General features: G+C 39.3%; 1 protein-coding gene across 3 annotated transcripts in view; it reads left to right on the forward strand.

Annotated features, from left to right (window-relative positions):
- The window catches only part of Lgr5 (leucine-rich repeat containing G protein-coupled receptor 5), a 121,305-nt gene that overhangs the window by 82,182 nt on the left and 22,207 nt on the right, over nucleotides 1–16,916 (forward strand). For 2 of the 3 annotated variants that reach the window (XM_013019432.1, XM_013019441.1), the window contains exons 5-6: nucleotides 10,911–11,126; nucleotides 14,596–14,667. In XM_013019432.1, the coding sequence (XP_012874886.1) occupies nucleotides 10,911–11,126; nucleotides 14,596–14,667 (288 nt within the window). The remainder of the gene's footprint in view (nucleotides 1–10,910; nucleotides 11,127–14,595; nucleotides 14,668–16,916) is intronic. The other variant, XM_013019451.1, reaches the window with a different exon arrangement.

Raw genomic sequence — 16,916 nt, forward strand, 5'->3', positions numbered from 1 at the left:
AGGAAGGAAGGAAGGAAGGAAGGAAGGGAGGGAGGGAGGGAGGGAGGGAGGAAGGAAGGGAGGAAGGAAGGACGGGAGGGAGGGAGAGAGGAAGAAAGGAAGGAAGGAAAGGCTAGGAAAGAAGGAAGGAAAAGCTGGAAGAGTTGTTCAAGTGGTAGAACGCTTGCCTAGAGATGTGAGGTCTTGACCTCAATCCTTAGTACCACACTAAAAGAAACACCGGTAAAGCATTATAGTGATGGGGAAGAGCAGATAAGTTTAGTCTTGAATGTTGTGTTTGAGCCGGAACAGTTACATGGAGATAACACCTAGTTTGAAATCCATATCTGCACTTAAAAAAAAAATACGGTTGGATGTGGTGGCACAAGCCTATAATCCCAGCATTCCGGAAGTGGAGGCAGGAGGATTGAGAATTCTGTGCCAACCTAGGCAACATAGTAATATCTGTTTGGAATAAGTAAATAAAAGATTTTTTAAAAAAAAACTAAATAAATAACTCCTACATGAGGTCTCCTTCTATGCATTGCTCTCCACCAAACACCTCATCATAATTATATATTTGTCCGGTTACACTGTTTTTGTTAATGTTCTCCATAAGATTTAGGTCTGGGAGCAGCCTGGTTTACTGCTGGCTTTCCAGCACTAGGTATAGTTCCTAGGATAAAGTCAGCCCCAAGCAGTACTTGTTAAACTGAACTGAACACTCCAACTCTATGTTGTGCTCTAGACAGCCATTCTGATCATCTCATCTTCCCATTTGACCCATAATCCACACTCATTCATTTCCCTGTCTCCAAACTCTAATCTGTAGAGCCTGGCTTTTCCCACATCTTTCCTGGATGGAGAGTTGAACCTAGTGGTTTCTTCAAAGATTTGGGAGTTGATTTATCTACTGGAATTAGTTTTCCTCTTGTCTCAGCTAAGAAATGCCCCTTCAAAGGATGAATGGGAGAAGAGCCTGGTATGACATCTTGAAAGGTAGATGAGATTTAGAAAAGGGAATGCTTCTGAACAGAAAGCCCGGAATGAGCTAGAAAAGAGAGTTGACTGGGCTGAAGAAAGAAAAGTTTGGCCAGATAAAGTGAATAGAAAGTCTTCCATATCAGAACTTAGGTTTGAAAGGAGCAGAAATGTGGAAAGAACTATAGATGCCTAGCAGAGAAAGGACATAGAGTGAAATATTAGGGAGATTAATCTGGCAGCAGCCTACAGAATTAATTGACAAGATAAGAGATCAAAGGCAAAAGAACCAGTTCAGAGGCTGTTACAGCAACACAGGTGTGAAGAGATAAGAGACTTAGTCATATAGTCAAAATGGATGGTCTCAAAAATGAAGATAAATGGAGAGAACTTGGTGAATAATTGGCTGGAAAGCAACAGAAGATTCAAAATTGCTCCTAAGGTTTCAAACCATGTGGGTGCCTAGAGATCTATGATATCACTAATAAAGATAGGATCTTTGCTGTCTATCAAGAAAAAAATGAAACACAAGAATTCCTGCTTCTGCCTGGCTCTGGTGGCTCACACCTGTAATCCTAGCAACTCAGGAGGCTGACGTTTGAGGATTGCGGTTTGAAGCCAGCCTAGGCAGGAAAGTTTGTGAGACTCCTACCTCCAATAAACTACTCAGAAAAAGCTGGCAGTGGCGATGTGGCTCAAGTGCTAAGTGCTAACCTTGAGTGCAAAGAAACCATGAGTTCAAGCCCCAGGACTGGCAAAAACAAAATTACTGCCTTTGTTATTTTGGATGTAGATTGTCTTTTGGTTACAAAATGCACAGCGGTCAGACAGTTGTGACCTCCAGGAAACTGAGCAACTTAATATAACTTAAAATAATTAATTTCTCATATATGTGTGTGTCTTCATTGGAGTTTCACAATCCTTAATGATGCCAGGAAAATACAGATTTGTTTCCCTTGAACACTCTTCATCCATCTCATAGTCAAGACTGCTGGTCAGTCTCCAAGTTCTTACACTATTCTTACATTTCAACAAATCTGTGGATTATCTCACCCCAAATGCAGAGGTCAAAAAAGAATTGTTATCTTTTCTTAGGTCTAAAGTTTTTTTTTCTGGAAGCCACATTAGGTTTACCGGCAAGTTCAAGGGAAAAAAAGAAATCAGCAGAAATTGCCCATCCAAGAAATAATGGTCTTTATGAATATGAATTCATATGCTTAGCTATCTTCCTAAGATATATAACATGTTTCATGTTTGTGGGAGATTCATGTGAGATGAAACTTCACATTGTGGTAACACCATAAATATTTAAAAACTGTAGCCACAAACAAAAATTCCTCGCATATTTTATGGAGCATTCATTGAAATCAATATTAATTCAATTTACAAGAGTCAGAGAGGTAAAAGTCTCCCCGATGATACTATTGTAATGCTCTTGTAGCTAATTTGGCTCAATGATACAGTGAGATGGGTGAGAAAGTTGAAAGTGTGACACTGATCTAGACCCATTGTACTTATAAGTTGCTTTCTTGAATGGCAATTCCTTTGTACAACTACTGAAAGTTAATTTTTAAAAAAGAAAGAGGGAAGCTGGGCACTGGTGGCTCACGCCTGTAATCCTAGCTACTCAGGAGGCTGAGATCTGAGGATTGCGGTTCAAAGCCAGCCTGGGCAGGAAAGACTGTGAGACTCCTAGCTCCAATAAACCACCAGAAAACCGGAAGTGGCGCTGTAGCTCAAGTGGTAGAGCGCTCGCTTGAGCTGAAGAGCTGAGGGACAGCACCCAGGCCCAGAGTTCAAGCCCCATGCCCGACAAAAAAAAAAAGAAAGAAAGAGGAAGGAAGGAAGGAAGGAAGGAAGGAAGGAAGGAAAAAATACTGCTGTGCTGTGTTCTCTGTGTGTGTGTGTGTGTGTGTGTGTGTGTGTGTATGTATGTATGTATGTATGTGTGTGTGTTACCTTCCACAAAATGATGATCTGAGATGGTACTGCACTGGGTTATCATGAAGAACTTTCAATCACACACACCTGTACAGAGTCAAGAATCACCTTGAGAGTTCTTTCTTTAAGAGCAGAGTTGGGCTGGGAAGGTGGCTTAGTGGTAGAGCGCTTGCCTTGCATGCATGAGGCCCTGGGTTCGATTCCTCAGCACCACATAAGCAGAAAAAGCCAGAAGTGATGCTGTGGCTCAAGTGGTAAAGTTCTAGCCTTGAGCTGAAGAGCTGAGGGACAGTGCCCAGGCCCAGAGTTCAGGCCCCACAACTGGTAAAAAGTAAAAAGAGCAGAGTACTTTACTGAAAGTCAGACAGAAGAAGCTTAAAAAGTATTTGAAGTAAAAGAAAAAGGATAGGCATTATTATGTAAGAAACAAGCCAGAAGTTTGAATATGAACATTCTATCCTAAAAAAAAATTCAAAAGAGTGAAGTTTTATCCTAACAGAGAATTTGTGTGTTTTGCTGAATAGTGTCATAGATGTTTTCTTCAGAGAATTTATATATTTGGTTGAATATGTTATACATAGATTGGGAACTAGATGCTTTTAATTTATTGAAAAGGTGAAATAATAATTGCAAATATGTTTATGTCATAACATTTACAAATAAATCCATTTGCTGTAATCTCCCAGCTATCATGATTTCTTCAAATGGTTTCACAAATCAGGGCTGGGAAGTTGGCTCAGTGGTACAGCGCTTGCCTTGCATGCATGAGGCCCTGGTTCAATTCTTCAGCACCACATAAGCAGAGAAAAATAAAAAGCCAAAAGTGGCACTGTGGCTGAAGTGGTAGAATGCTAGTCTTGAGCTGAAGAGCTGAGGGACAGTGCCCAGGCCCAGAGTAGACCCCCCCAAAAAAAATTTTTTTAAACTGCATGATCTGGCCATTTCTCTAAAACTTAGGAAGAAAAATATTCACCAAAATATAAAAGAAGAGTGTCAGGCATGAAAATGTTGGATCTTATAATTGTGTTTGATACACAAATCCCCATAAGCTATATAATGCAGCTGCAATATTCTCCACACTTTTGGATTTTTTTCCCTCCCAGTCATCTATGTTAATAATTGACATTATTACAGGCATCTCAGTGTAGAATTAGCCAAGATCAATGGCTTATCTTTTGACTAACGCTTTCTTCCTTGTAGTTAATGGCTCATCAAAGACATGCTCAAACAAAGGTATAAGTTTATGTGATACATTAGCAAGGTGTTATATGCAAGATATATAAAGGACCATTTTCTGGAACGATAGCAAGAATGATCTCATAAAGTCTCTGATCCCTACAATAATGCCATTTATTCTTTGAAAACTGAGGGAAAAAATGTTTCATGTAAAAGAGGACATTTTCAGTTAATCTTTCAGACATAAAAACAGTAAAGATAAAACTTACAGAGAAGGAAAGTGAACTTTTTTGCCACTGCCCATACAGAAGAGATTACATTTTTATCTGTTATCTTGTAGCAATCTGTACCATAAAACACACCAACATTACTGAATTGCATTGATGCACTTATGCCTTTTTTAATTTTGCATAAGACTGAGTCACCTTCACCCCTGTTCTAGAATAGTCTCCATTTGTCTGATACCTAGGCAGAAAGCTCAAGCACCATAACTTCTTTGACTCCCTCAGCTACACAGTGGGAGTCACCAACTTCTACAAAGCCTACTAATTAACCTCCCTCAAATTAGGCCCTTCCTCTCCATCTCCCACTTCTTCCAGGCAGTTCTTTTCCTCCTCCTGATGGCAGTAATTGCCTCAGTCACTTACTTTCCCATTAGTGCCTCCTACACACTGCTACCAGAATAAAGTTTCTATAGTATACCTATTCTGAGGCAGTATGACACCCCAGTATGACACTGAAGAGAGAAACTTCTTTTTCTTATGCTGGTACAGCATCATGAACTCAAGGCCTGAGCACAGTTCCTTAAGTCAAGGCTGGCACTCTACCCCTTGAGCCACAGAGCTACTTTGGGCTTTTTTTTTTTGCTGGTTAATTGGAGATAAGAGTCTCACAGACTTTTCTGCCCAGGATTGGCTACAAAGCACAATCCTCATATTTCACTGTCCTAAGTAGGTAGGATAATAGTGACCCACCAGTGCCTGACTAACTTTTTGGGGTTTTCCTTTTCAGACTAGGTCTTACTATATAGTCCAGGCTGGCCTCAAACTCATAATCTTTCTGGGATGGTAGATATACACTGACATATGAAGCTCAGAGAAATCTTTGTTGGGAAATCTTGGAGCTTTCTTGAACAGGGTGGGACATATCTCATAGGCAGGTAGCTCAGAAGCCTTTGGAGTGAAGTTATCCAAATTCTAAACACTTAAGCTTGATACTCCAAGTGCTTGGAGCCTGTCTGGGTAAAAGAGATGGTCACACCAGCTCCTGGTATGAGGAAAAGAAATGAAAGTGCTGTGGCAGACAGTCCCCTTGTCAAGCAGCTTGAGCAGCAACATCCATTTGGCAGGGCAGAATCCCACAAGTCCCTGTCTTCTCTCTGGGAAACTGAGCCTCTTCAACACATACCCAAAATGGCAAGGCCATTTCCCCAGATGTGTTCCTTTCAGCTATTCTGCAGAAGTGCAAATTTAATATGAGTTCTGCCCTTGGGCCAGATGATATATTTTGACTCAGGCATTCTAGCCTTTTAGAGCATAGGTTATTGTTTTGCTTCAGTAACACAGAAGATGTATGAGTCTCTTTTCTCTCTGATGTAAGCCTCAACAAAACACACAGCATAGCTACTATACATCCTACTATGAGATGCTCAGTGAATCAAGAAACAACAGTTCTGCTAGGCCTATGACAACAAAAATATCAATCTCTGATAGAGATGTGAAATTGCAGATGATTAAGGAACTATGGGAAGAATAAATTAAACTTTTACAGAGGAAAATGATACTTCTCTCTAAATCCAAAGTTCCCCCTTAAATAATAAAAACAATTGTTTGTAAGATACTTTATTATATGAATACTTTCAATGTACATTTATTTTCTCACTTAAATTCCTATAGCAATTCTGTGATATGTTGTGGTTCTTCTTTATAGATGTGAAAAGTGGTCCACAATGTCAGTTGGGGGAACATATTGGTGAACTCTAAGAATTAATAGGTAGCAGAAGCTGTGTGCAGTAATCCCAGCTACTCAAGAGGCAGAGATGGGAAGGATCATGGTTCAAGGAGAGCCTGGCCAAAAGGTCCCTGAGATATCTCAACCAATAAAGCTCAGTGTGATGGTGTGTACTTGTCATCCGAGTTAGATAGAAGTGTAAATAGGAGGCTCTCAGGCCAGCCCAATCATAAAAGAGAGAGACCTTATCAGAAAAATAAGTAAAGCAAAAGAGGATTGATGGTATGGCTCATGTCATAAAATACCTGCATAGTAGAATAGGCAGAAAGCCCAATGCACACATGTAATAACAGATGTAATAACATCACTGTGGACTGATTGTAGCAGTATGGTTGCTGATGCTTTCTAGTTATTTCAGTTATGAGGAATGAAAAACAAGCCTTCATTCCTCAGAACTGAAACTCACTAACAATCTAGCACTTGTTTTGAGCAAAATCCCTCCTGCCCCCGAGCAAAATTTGAGTCTAACTTCTTTTTTGTCCTTAATGGTTTAATTCTCAAAAGACAAAAAAAATGGTTAACAGCTTCATATAATAATAACTAAAATCATTAAGTTTTATATTTACAAGCATCATTTGTATCCTTTCTTATCATGATAGAACAGCTATAAGATAGAAGTCATCTCCATTTTACACATGCTAAAGCGGGGTCTATTAACTTAAGCAGGTCCAACAGCTGCTAAGGTATTTGAACCAAGGACTTTTATTTCCAATTCTCTGCACTAATTCCCAGATACTAAGCTGCGTATGCACACACATCCATTGTACAAAATAGAAAGAACAATGAAGCACTTAAAAAGTGGAGCTATGAGCCAGACACTGGTGGTTCACATCTGTAATTTTATCTACTCAGGAGCCTGAGATCTGAGGATTGAGCTCTAAGCCTGCCTGGGCAGGAAAGTTAGTGAGCTGCTCCTCACTCAAGTGGCATAAGTGATAGAGTACCTGCCTTGAAAAACAAAAACAAAAACAAGCAAAGACAAGATGCCCTGAGTTCAAGTCTCAGTACTGGCACAAAAAATACATATAATGAAGTTATTTTTATTCTTCCCATTAATGAGTATACAATTGAGGCATATTTTATATGAGTGTTTTCTTGTACTGTATAGTGTTTCACTTACACTTTGCTGCTTAAATATTGCATTTTTCCAAGCATATGAATAGAAAATGTCCAGTTGTCTGAAAAGACCAGATTGGCACAATATGAGGCCTTTGTTTACTCACTAAATAGACACAACTTGTGCCCTGCCAACTGCTTTGTCCACAGCTTAATGAACCACCAGTATAAGTGATTAGATAATTAATTCCATACTCAAGTTTAGCCTTGGAATATTCTGCTATGATTTAATCAGATATCAAAGAAGAAAGTAGAACAGTGGTAGCCTGAGGCTGAGGGTTGGTTAGAGAGAATGGGGAGATAGCTGTTAGTTAAAAGGTGCAAAAATCTCATTTAGAGAGTATGCATAAGTCTGGAGAGCTATCATACATCATGGTGATTATACTTAATAATAATGTATTGTGTACTTGAAAATTACAAACAGATTATATCCTAAATGTTCTCACCACAAAAAAGGTAAGCATTGCAGGCAATGGACAGGTTGATTAGCTTGATTTATTCATTTTATAAGTGCACATGCAGCAAAACACCACATTGTACAATTTTTGTCTATTCTATTGTAATATAGCTTGGAGGTAAGATTAAAACAGATGTCTTTGAGGTTGAAAAATACACCACTCACTGAATTAGGTTGAAGCCACTGAGATAAGGTGGATATTTACTCTAAAGCATTGCATTTAGAAGTGTCACCTATTAGAAGTTTCTTATTGTTCAGTATCTTGTTATTAGTATATGTTCATTGTAGAAAATGGTGGGTTTCACGTGACACTTTCATGCATGCATATGACATTATTTTGATCCTAATCACCCCTACGTTGTCGCTACCGCCTCTACCAGCAAGGAAGACGCGACACCGAACTCTTCTCTCTGCAGTTTATTCAGGACCTTTGAGCAATCTTCTGACCCCAACCCCGGGGAGAATTCCCCACAGCCTTAAGTACCCGCTGGGTAGCCAACCCAGATAAGCCACGTGGGAACCACCAATAGGTTCAGGTGCGCGGAAGCAAGCCAGATTCTTTGCCTTAGCCATATAAGGAGTTGTTTACCACAGAGAGCACTCGCCATCGGGAAGTTGGAGGGCGGAAGCCGGCGCCATCTTCCAGGTGCGGCTGCACGCAGCTCTCTACATACGTAACTTTCTCTTGTCTATTGGGAGTTTCATAAATACAGGAACTATTTGCAGGAAAGAACTGTAGTGTGTACTCGGGATTTCTGAAGTGTGTGTGTGTGTGACTATTTAAAGTGGTGGGACTCTGAATAATTTCTCTGGCTCATTCGTTTCATTTCAGATTGAAAATTTATGTAAGATAATAGTTTCCTTCTGAGAGAAGAAAAGAAAGTGATTCTTCAAGTATTCCTAAGCAAAGAACTAACATAGGAATTCATACTAGGGCTATATTGTTGACAGCAAGTTAAAATATCAAAGAAGGCTGGGCACTGGTGGCTCAAGCCTATAATCCTAGCTACTCAGGAGGCTGAGATCTGAGGATTACGGTTCAAAGCCTGCCCAGAAAACTGGAAGTGGTGCTGTGGCTCAAGTGTTAGAGTGTTCACATTGAGCTGAACAGCGCAGACAGCGCCCGAACCCAGAGTTCAAGCCCCACGACCAACAAAAAATAAAATAAAAATAAATAAAATATCAAAGAAGTCAAGACTGATTCCTCCTATATAAGAGCCTTTCCAATTCACAAACCTTCCTTATTCACAGACTGTTTCCATACCAGTAAATAGTAATCAAACAATATGTCAACTAGAACTCTGGCTATAGTTACAGTAAGGTATAGGAAGGAGAATTCACATAGAGCTTTATTTCTGAAATAAATAATAATAGAAATATTTATTTCTATAAATAAATAAATCACCTCCTCATCCATGCTGGGATTATAAACTACTTAAACATAGGCAGACACTTGTTAGGTTTTTCAACACTGACACTGGAAGAGATGGAATTGAGTTTTCCTAAGTATTTTTAGTTAATTTGTTGACAGAAACTTGCAACGTTGGAAGCTGTGTCTATGTCCTATGATGAAATTGATCTGTTAGAAACTTAAGTGTGTATGGGCTACACAACTTCTAAAAATTGATTCAGATGACCTTGTCTCAGTTAGTACCAAAATTTGGTCTAGGGCTGTCACTTGTTCCCAACCAGTTGGTAGACACAGGAAGCAGAGGGAGCCTGGGTTACATATATCACCTGAAGTGAGGACATTGCTTTCCAGAGAGGTTAGCTCCTACCACGGTAGCATGCTCTCTATTTCTAAACTGTCTAAATTTGGTTTGCAGGAGATTATTTCGTGATCCTGATGTGCTTCCTGCATCTGTTTAGTCTGAAATGCTTCTGAAAACAGTTTTCAAAATCCTCTTGTGATTTTCTAATCTTTCCTAATACATGAACTGCTTAAAATGTAACTCCTTTAAAAAAAAAAATCCTGGCTTCACAAATGCAAACAAATGTGTCTTAAAGATAGATTGTTTAAAAAAAAGAAAAGGATGGGGGCTGTGGTATGTACAGGTGAGTGGTGGATGGCATGCGTGATAGTGAGCTTTTCATTCATGCTCTGCACAGAAAATTCCAAACTGTGTCATCTTGCTACTTTCTTGAGAAAATTTAAGACATTTTAATTACAGCCATTATTTATGTTGGATTTGAGCAAAATAAGTGTATTCTACTCCCTCTGCTGGCTCAGAAATAGCAACAGCTCATTAAACAGAACTATCTGTAGATGTGGGTCACCATCTAAAAGAAGTAAAAATAAAATAAAATAGTGAATGTTGAAAAAGGAAACAAAAGCTAGAAAAGCTATTAATTTTATTATTCCTTTAAACTGTCAGCAAAATAAATGTCTGCCCAAGGCAAATTTACCCAAAGATAAGCAAGACAGCCCGCAGTGTTCAGACTCTTTGGTGCTTTATTGAGAGAGAGCTGAGATGTGGTGCCAGGGTAGGAGCGGCTCTCTTTTCCCCAAGACATATGTACCAGCCTCTTCAATTGACTCCGTTCCCTTCAGAGCTTAAGGAACAAACTAGATTACTATGTTTAGTGTGTCTCAAACAATCTATCTAGTGTGTCTCAAACATTTATTGGGTTTGGGATACAAGACAAGGGAGATAGAAGGCTGGTTCTCTGTTGGTGTCAGAAAGGAGAGCTGAAGGGGCATCACTTGGAAGTATACACCGTAGAGAGGCCCCTTGCCTGCATAAAATCATGTTACCCACAAGCCTGGAAAAGGATCATAACACTATAATATTGAATAGCCAGTGGGATCCACAAAGCAATGGTTCTACTAATGAGAGAGGAGAGCCCATCCGAAGAGGAAACTGCCTCATGTTCTATTTCACTCCTTTGAGGATGTGGGGGGCAGCAAGGAGATAATGAGGCTTGAACACCAGGCTTTGCACTTTTGCTGCTCTTTTTCACCTAACCTAGCACTCTGCCACCTGATCTAGGCCTCCACTAATGACTTTTTGCTGGTTAGTTGGAGATAAGAGTCTTTGGGTTTGTCTGCTCTTGCTGCCTTTGAACCTGGATCTTCAGATCTCAGCCTCTTGAATAGTTAGGCTACCTAGAAGGTCTGAGCCAGGAGCTCCTGGCTCTGTCTCCCTCATGTTAATAGGCATATGAGTGGGTTTTTGTTTTGTTTGTTTACTAAGTTCATCTTCTGCTTGGTCTTTGGTCTCATCCATTACTTGCTCATTTGCTTCTACAGGCGTCTGGATGCCAACCACATCAGCTATGTGCCCCCCAGCTGCTTCCGTGGCCTACATTCCCTGAGGCACCTGTGGCTGGATGACAACGCGTTAACAGAAATCCCTGTCCAGGCTCTCAGAAGTTTATCAGCATTGCAAGCCATGACCTTGGCCCTGAACAAAATACACCACATACCAGACTATGCCTTTGGAAACCTCTCCAGCTTGGTAGTTCTGTAAGTTTTATTGATTTTTGTTCTCTCCTACAACAGTTTTTAAGTTTTTAAATTCACTCTGAGACCTTGGCCCTAACATGCTGATTCTTCAAAGCCTGAATGGAGACATTTAAAGGGAGGAACTCCCGGCTCTAGCACCTTCCCAGAAAAACATAAATGTTCCAATTGTGTAAATGGCTTAAGCAACATTTGTCAAGTACCTGATAAGTGCCAGGCACCACTGGGCATACAAAGATAATATGACTTCTGCCTTAGTGAAGCCCTTTGTATATTGTACAAGAAATCACCACACTATAGGCTTAGCAAGGCAACCAGAGTTCATAGGTTTTTATCTTTATAATTAATAGTTCAGGTCAAATTGAAAGGTACCTTTATTAGATAATTATATATTAATGATCTCTAATCAATACTTCTTCCTTGCTTATGTATGTGATTCTGAGGATCAAACCTAGGCCCTCTCTAATGATAGCCAAGCCTTAATAATTACTTACTTTTTTATTAATATATATATTTATATATTAGTACATGTACTTTTTTAGTTTTTCTGGTGATATATTTTTAAAGAATAGTACTTTTTTATTGTCAAGGTGATGTACAGAGGGGTTGCAGTTACATAAATACAGTAATAAGTACATTTCTTGTCAAACTTGCTACCCCTTCCTTCATTTTTCTCCTACTTTCCCTCCCCGCAAGAATAATACTTCTTAAGCTAAGAAAGAGAAGGGAGAAACAACCCTTGAAGAACTATACATAAGTATAGCTTTTTCCCCTGTGAGGCCTAGATTTCATTATTTTGGTAAATCAAAACAATTCTCAACTAAGTAATCGCTTGAAAATAATCATGCTTCTTTAAAAACAAAGTCATGTACCCCCAGGTATAAAAAAAGAAAAAAACAGCTGATGGATGTTGATCGAAGAAAACCACTGCTTCTTGTAAGGCTTTGAGATAGTTTCCTACATGTGTGAGCTAGCTTTCCATTGCTGCGATAAAATATTTGAAATAAACAACTTCAAAGAAGAATAGTTGATTTTGCCTCCTAGTATCAGAGGTTTCCATCTATGGTCATTGGTCCCATTGCTTTTGGACCTGTGTCAAGACAGAACATACTGGTAGGAAGTGCATTGTAGGACAAAACAAAGTGAGAGAGAGAGGGGAAAGGTCTAGGGTCACAATATCCTCTTCACAGGCAAGGGCCTAGCTTCTTACAACTTCCTAATCCCACTTTTTACAGGCATTTCGACCTTCTAACGCAACATGGGCATCTATGGGCTAACTCATGACAGTTATAGAGTCTTTAACAAAGCTTCCTCTGAGCTACCACTGCCTTTGCTCCATGTTTGCTTACAGGCCCACTTGCTGCCTTCACTTTACTATATGTCTGCCACTTCCACTGTGGTATGTACTTCTCTGAGAGCATGTTTTTTTGGTCTCCTTCTGTCCCCTTCCTCACCTGATACATACTCACCTAAAATCAAAATGCATATATTAAAACAAAGATCTTTCCCCCACAGTATAACCCCTGCTTTCACTGTATTTGATGTCGGTATAATTTGTGGAGGGGAAGGGGAAAAAACAAATCATTTAAATAGGGATACAGGAGGACCCATTGCAATGATGAGATGTACAAGTCGTTATGTCGAAAACGAACTTTACAACTTTGGGGGGGGGAGGGCCGGGGAATATTGGGTGGGGGTGGGGGGTGAGGATGGAAAGGGATGGGAAGGGATGGGAGGGGGAAACAAAGGAGGAGGCTACAATGCTTGATAAGAAATGGACTCATTATCTTGCCCATGTAATTGTAACCCCTCTGTACAGTGTGTTCACAAAAATAAATAAATAAAATTTTGTACTCATTATCTTGCCCATGTAATTGTAACCTCTCTGTATTTTCACAATAAAATAATAATAATAATAAAAGAAAAAAATAAAATAAAGATCTTAGTCTGGAAAAAAATTGGGGGAGAAATTAGCAAATATCTGTACTGAATTTCACATAGATAGATGATGCAACTGACTGACCAGAAACTGGTTGTGGCCCTTAATATTTGTTCCTCCATTAGAAGAAAGGAATTTACAGAAATTCAGCTTTTTTGCTTTTTACACCCTGTCTCCCTTAAACCCATTTTTTGACATCTCTTTGGGTTGGGTTCCATTTATAGTCATAGACATGACTGTCTATGGGCTCTGGCCTTCCTAACGTACCAACTGATCGCAGGATGGTTGTACACGTTAATATTGTGTCAAGATAACTAATCTTTTTTTATTGACTTTTTTCACCCATGAATGGATAGTTTCCTGTACTGGGTGTTGTTTTTTTCTTTTCTTTTTTTTTTTTATTGTGAAAATACCGTACAGAAGGGTTACAGTTACATGAGCAAGGTAATGAGAACACTTCTTATCAAGCATTGTTGCTTCCTCCTTTGTTTCCCCTTCCTATCCCTTCCCATCTCCCCCCTTCCCCCTCCCCCACCCCTCCGCACCAAATTTGTAAAGTTCATTTATTCAACATAACGTCTACACAATGGAATTCTATGCACCCATCAGAAAGAATGGCGTTGCCCCATTTGTTAGGAAATGGAAAGACTTAGAAAAAATTGTATTAAGTGAAGTAAAGTAAGCCAGGCCCAAAGAAACATGGGTCCCATGCTTTCCCTTATTTTCAATAACTAGTATATGTCTGAGACAAGCAGAAAAGGTCAGATAAGTTGATGTTAGGTGAAATGAACCCCAAAATAAGGACTCAAATGGTTTTTCTTTCATGCTATTGTTTCTAACATATTTATAAGATGATTTCTTTGTTGCTTTATATGTCCCTCCCCCATGGTATAACCCCTGTTTTCACTGTATTTGATGTTGGTATAATTTGTGGAGGGGAAGTGAAAAAACAAATTGTTTAAATAGGGATACAGGTGAACCCATTGCAACAATTTGAGAGGTACAAGATAACTAATCTTGAGCAGCCAAAAAAAAAAAAAAAAAACCTCGAAAAACCAACCTAATCACTATTCTATGTTACTAAAATAGTAACATAGTTTCCCATTGTCTGGTGGCACAACCCTGAGATATAGCCATTATAAGTGTTCAACTTCAAGAGAAACCAGGTCAAATACATCTATGACCTTTCCTTTCTCTGCCACCTATCAATGCCAGTTTCACAAAACCATGCTGAACAAACCATATTGAAAAATATGCTAGAAATGCTGAATTCACTTAAGTCAATCATGTAGCTCATATTATTCTGTATACTCCCTGATATATCAAGCCTGAACACTAAAACTGAGATTATCTTTTACAGTCTATGGATCCAAATCAGCCTATAATATGAGGAAATGAGGCATAGAGACTTTCTTATAATTAGTGGGTTCTTTTTTGTAATTGTCTCTGGATTTCAGCAAGCAATCAACATGTTGTTCCTAACTGTTCTGTGTGCAGTTAGCCTTCCTGACTGTCTGTACCATTCTCCAACAGCCATCTACATAACAATAGAATCCACTCCCTGGGAAAGAAATGCTTTGATGGACTCCACAGCCTAGAGACTTTGTGAGTTGACCTTTTATTTGTTTCCCTTTTTTTAGTGTTTTCATGAATATTCTGAAGGAATCAAAATAACCTTAAAGCCAAACTTGCTGTTTGCTTGGGTTAATTGCCTTAGGCATATATTTACAGTGGTTTTATCTTATATACACACACAGAGACACACACACAGACACCAAACTAAAGAGAAAAACTGAGATTTTATTTTATCTCATGAGAATAATAAATTAGAATAATTATAAGTTACATGAGAAGCTCTCTACTAAGCAGTGATCATGTGTTCTCTGTCAAAGATCACTCTGTATTATCAGTCAGGCTCAATATTCATGAGTTTGGTCCCCCCTGTTGGATGACAGTGCAGACTAGTCCAATGCCTGAGACTTCAGTCTGAGATGAACAGGTATTTCATGAGGTTAAAGCAATTGAAAAGACTAAAAGCCAATCACAGCTACCATTTATTACATGTACGTACACACTGATGTATACATGCACTGATGTTTGATCATTTTTTTTTTGTTTGAATCACTTTTGTAAGCATCCAATGGGAGCACCTATTACTTGGGCTCTAGTGAGGTTATCTTACAAACATTGCATTTTTGTTCACTGGCATAATTAGGGTTTGCTTCCTTCTCTAGTCTGATTTTATGTTTATCTATACACTCTTTCTAAAGAATAGGTCAAAAGTTTAATATTCTGCAAAAGATAATAGTACAGGGGTTTTGTGTTATTTTGTTTTGCCAATCCTGGGGCTTGAACTCAGGGCCTGGACACTGTCCTTGAGGTTCTTTTGCTGAGGGCTAGCACTCTACAACTTGAGCCACAGTGCCACTTCTGGCTTTTTAGGTTTATGTGGTACTGAAGAATTGAACATGGGACTTTATGCATGCTAGGCAAGCATTCTACCACTAAGCCACATTCCCCGCCCAATAGTACAGGTTTATAGTCCAAGATTCTCAGGATACTGAGGCAGGAGGATCACATGAGCCCAGAGTTTTCAGACCAGCAACATAGTGAAATCCCCATATCAAAAAAAAAAAAAAAGAAAGAAAGGAAGGAGAGAAAGGAAAAGGAAGGAAAAGGGAAGAAAAGAAGATAAATTTGTTTTTCATTGGTACCCACAATATAGCAATGAATCTGGCCAGTTGATCATAGCCTAGATTCTTTCCCAGAGCCACAGTAGAGATTCTCAGTGCCACACCAGGGCCCCAGCCTTTTGTCAGTGGAGGATCTTACTCTACATTGTACCACAGAGTGGGAGAAGTATAATGAAGGTAGGGTGGCAGGATCATGAGTATGCTGGAAGAGAAGGGGATTGTAGTGATACCTTGTCCCCATTCCCATATGTTTAGTATTGCAATACAATAAACTGTAAGGACACTGAGTGGACAATGTTGGCTATGACTAGAACTGCAGGAGATGACCAAAGACACCTTGTACTTGACCTTGGGACTCGTTGCTCAATTGCATACAGAGCTTAGTCAATTTAGCATATAACCAGGTCTGGATCTCCTAACTTTCTAGGAGCCCATCTTTATCTTTTGTCCTCTTGTAACCTACTAGCATTAATGACTTTCCTTCCAGGAAACAGGAACATATCCTTCCAGGATTCCATAAATCGTTGTTTACTCATAGATGTAAAAGATGAACTTATCTGGTTAGGACCTTGATATCAACTTGTATGGCAAAAGCAAGCAGTTCCCCACAGCTACTAGGAAAAAAGTGAGAACTTCTCTCTTACCTGTGCAAGTTCAGGCTAGCGATCACTTTGTAGTCTTTTTACTCCAACAGGACAATAAGAAAAAAACCACGAAATGAGCTTTGATGGGCATTTTCATTTTTATTTTTTTTAGTTTCAATTGAGTTTATTTTCTACTTTCTTTTTATTAATTTTTTATTGTTATTGTAAAGGTGGTGTGCAGAGGGGTTACAGTCTCCTGTCAGGTAAAGAGTTCATTTCTCTCTGGACAAGGTCACACCTTCCTCTGCTCTCTCAGTTTTTCCTCCTGTCCCTGCCCTCAAGTTGCTTAGTTCATTCTCAACATAGTGTCCAGTGAATACCATTGCTGCAGTTTTTCACCCTTTGCCCTCCATTTCGGTGCCTCACCTTACATTCCAAAGATATATGTGAGGAGCATTTTCATAGGTTTTCTTTTTGCCCCAAATCCAAGTGATCACCCAGGCGTACCCATAAATATCACAAAACCAAACATTTCAGGGAAAATTCAGGAGTCTTATTGTCTCCCCCCTGCCTTGCC

Source organism: Dipodomys ordii, unplaced genomic scaffold (assembly GCF_000151885.1).
Source record: "Dipodomys ordii isolate 6190 unplaced genomic scaffold, Dord_2.0 Scaffold3, whole genome shotgun sequence".
NCBI lineage: Eukaryota > Metazoa > Chordata > Mammalia > Rodentia > Heteromyidae > Dipodomys > Dipodomys ordii.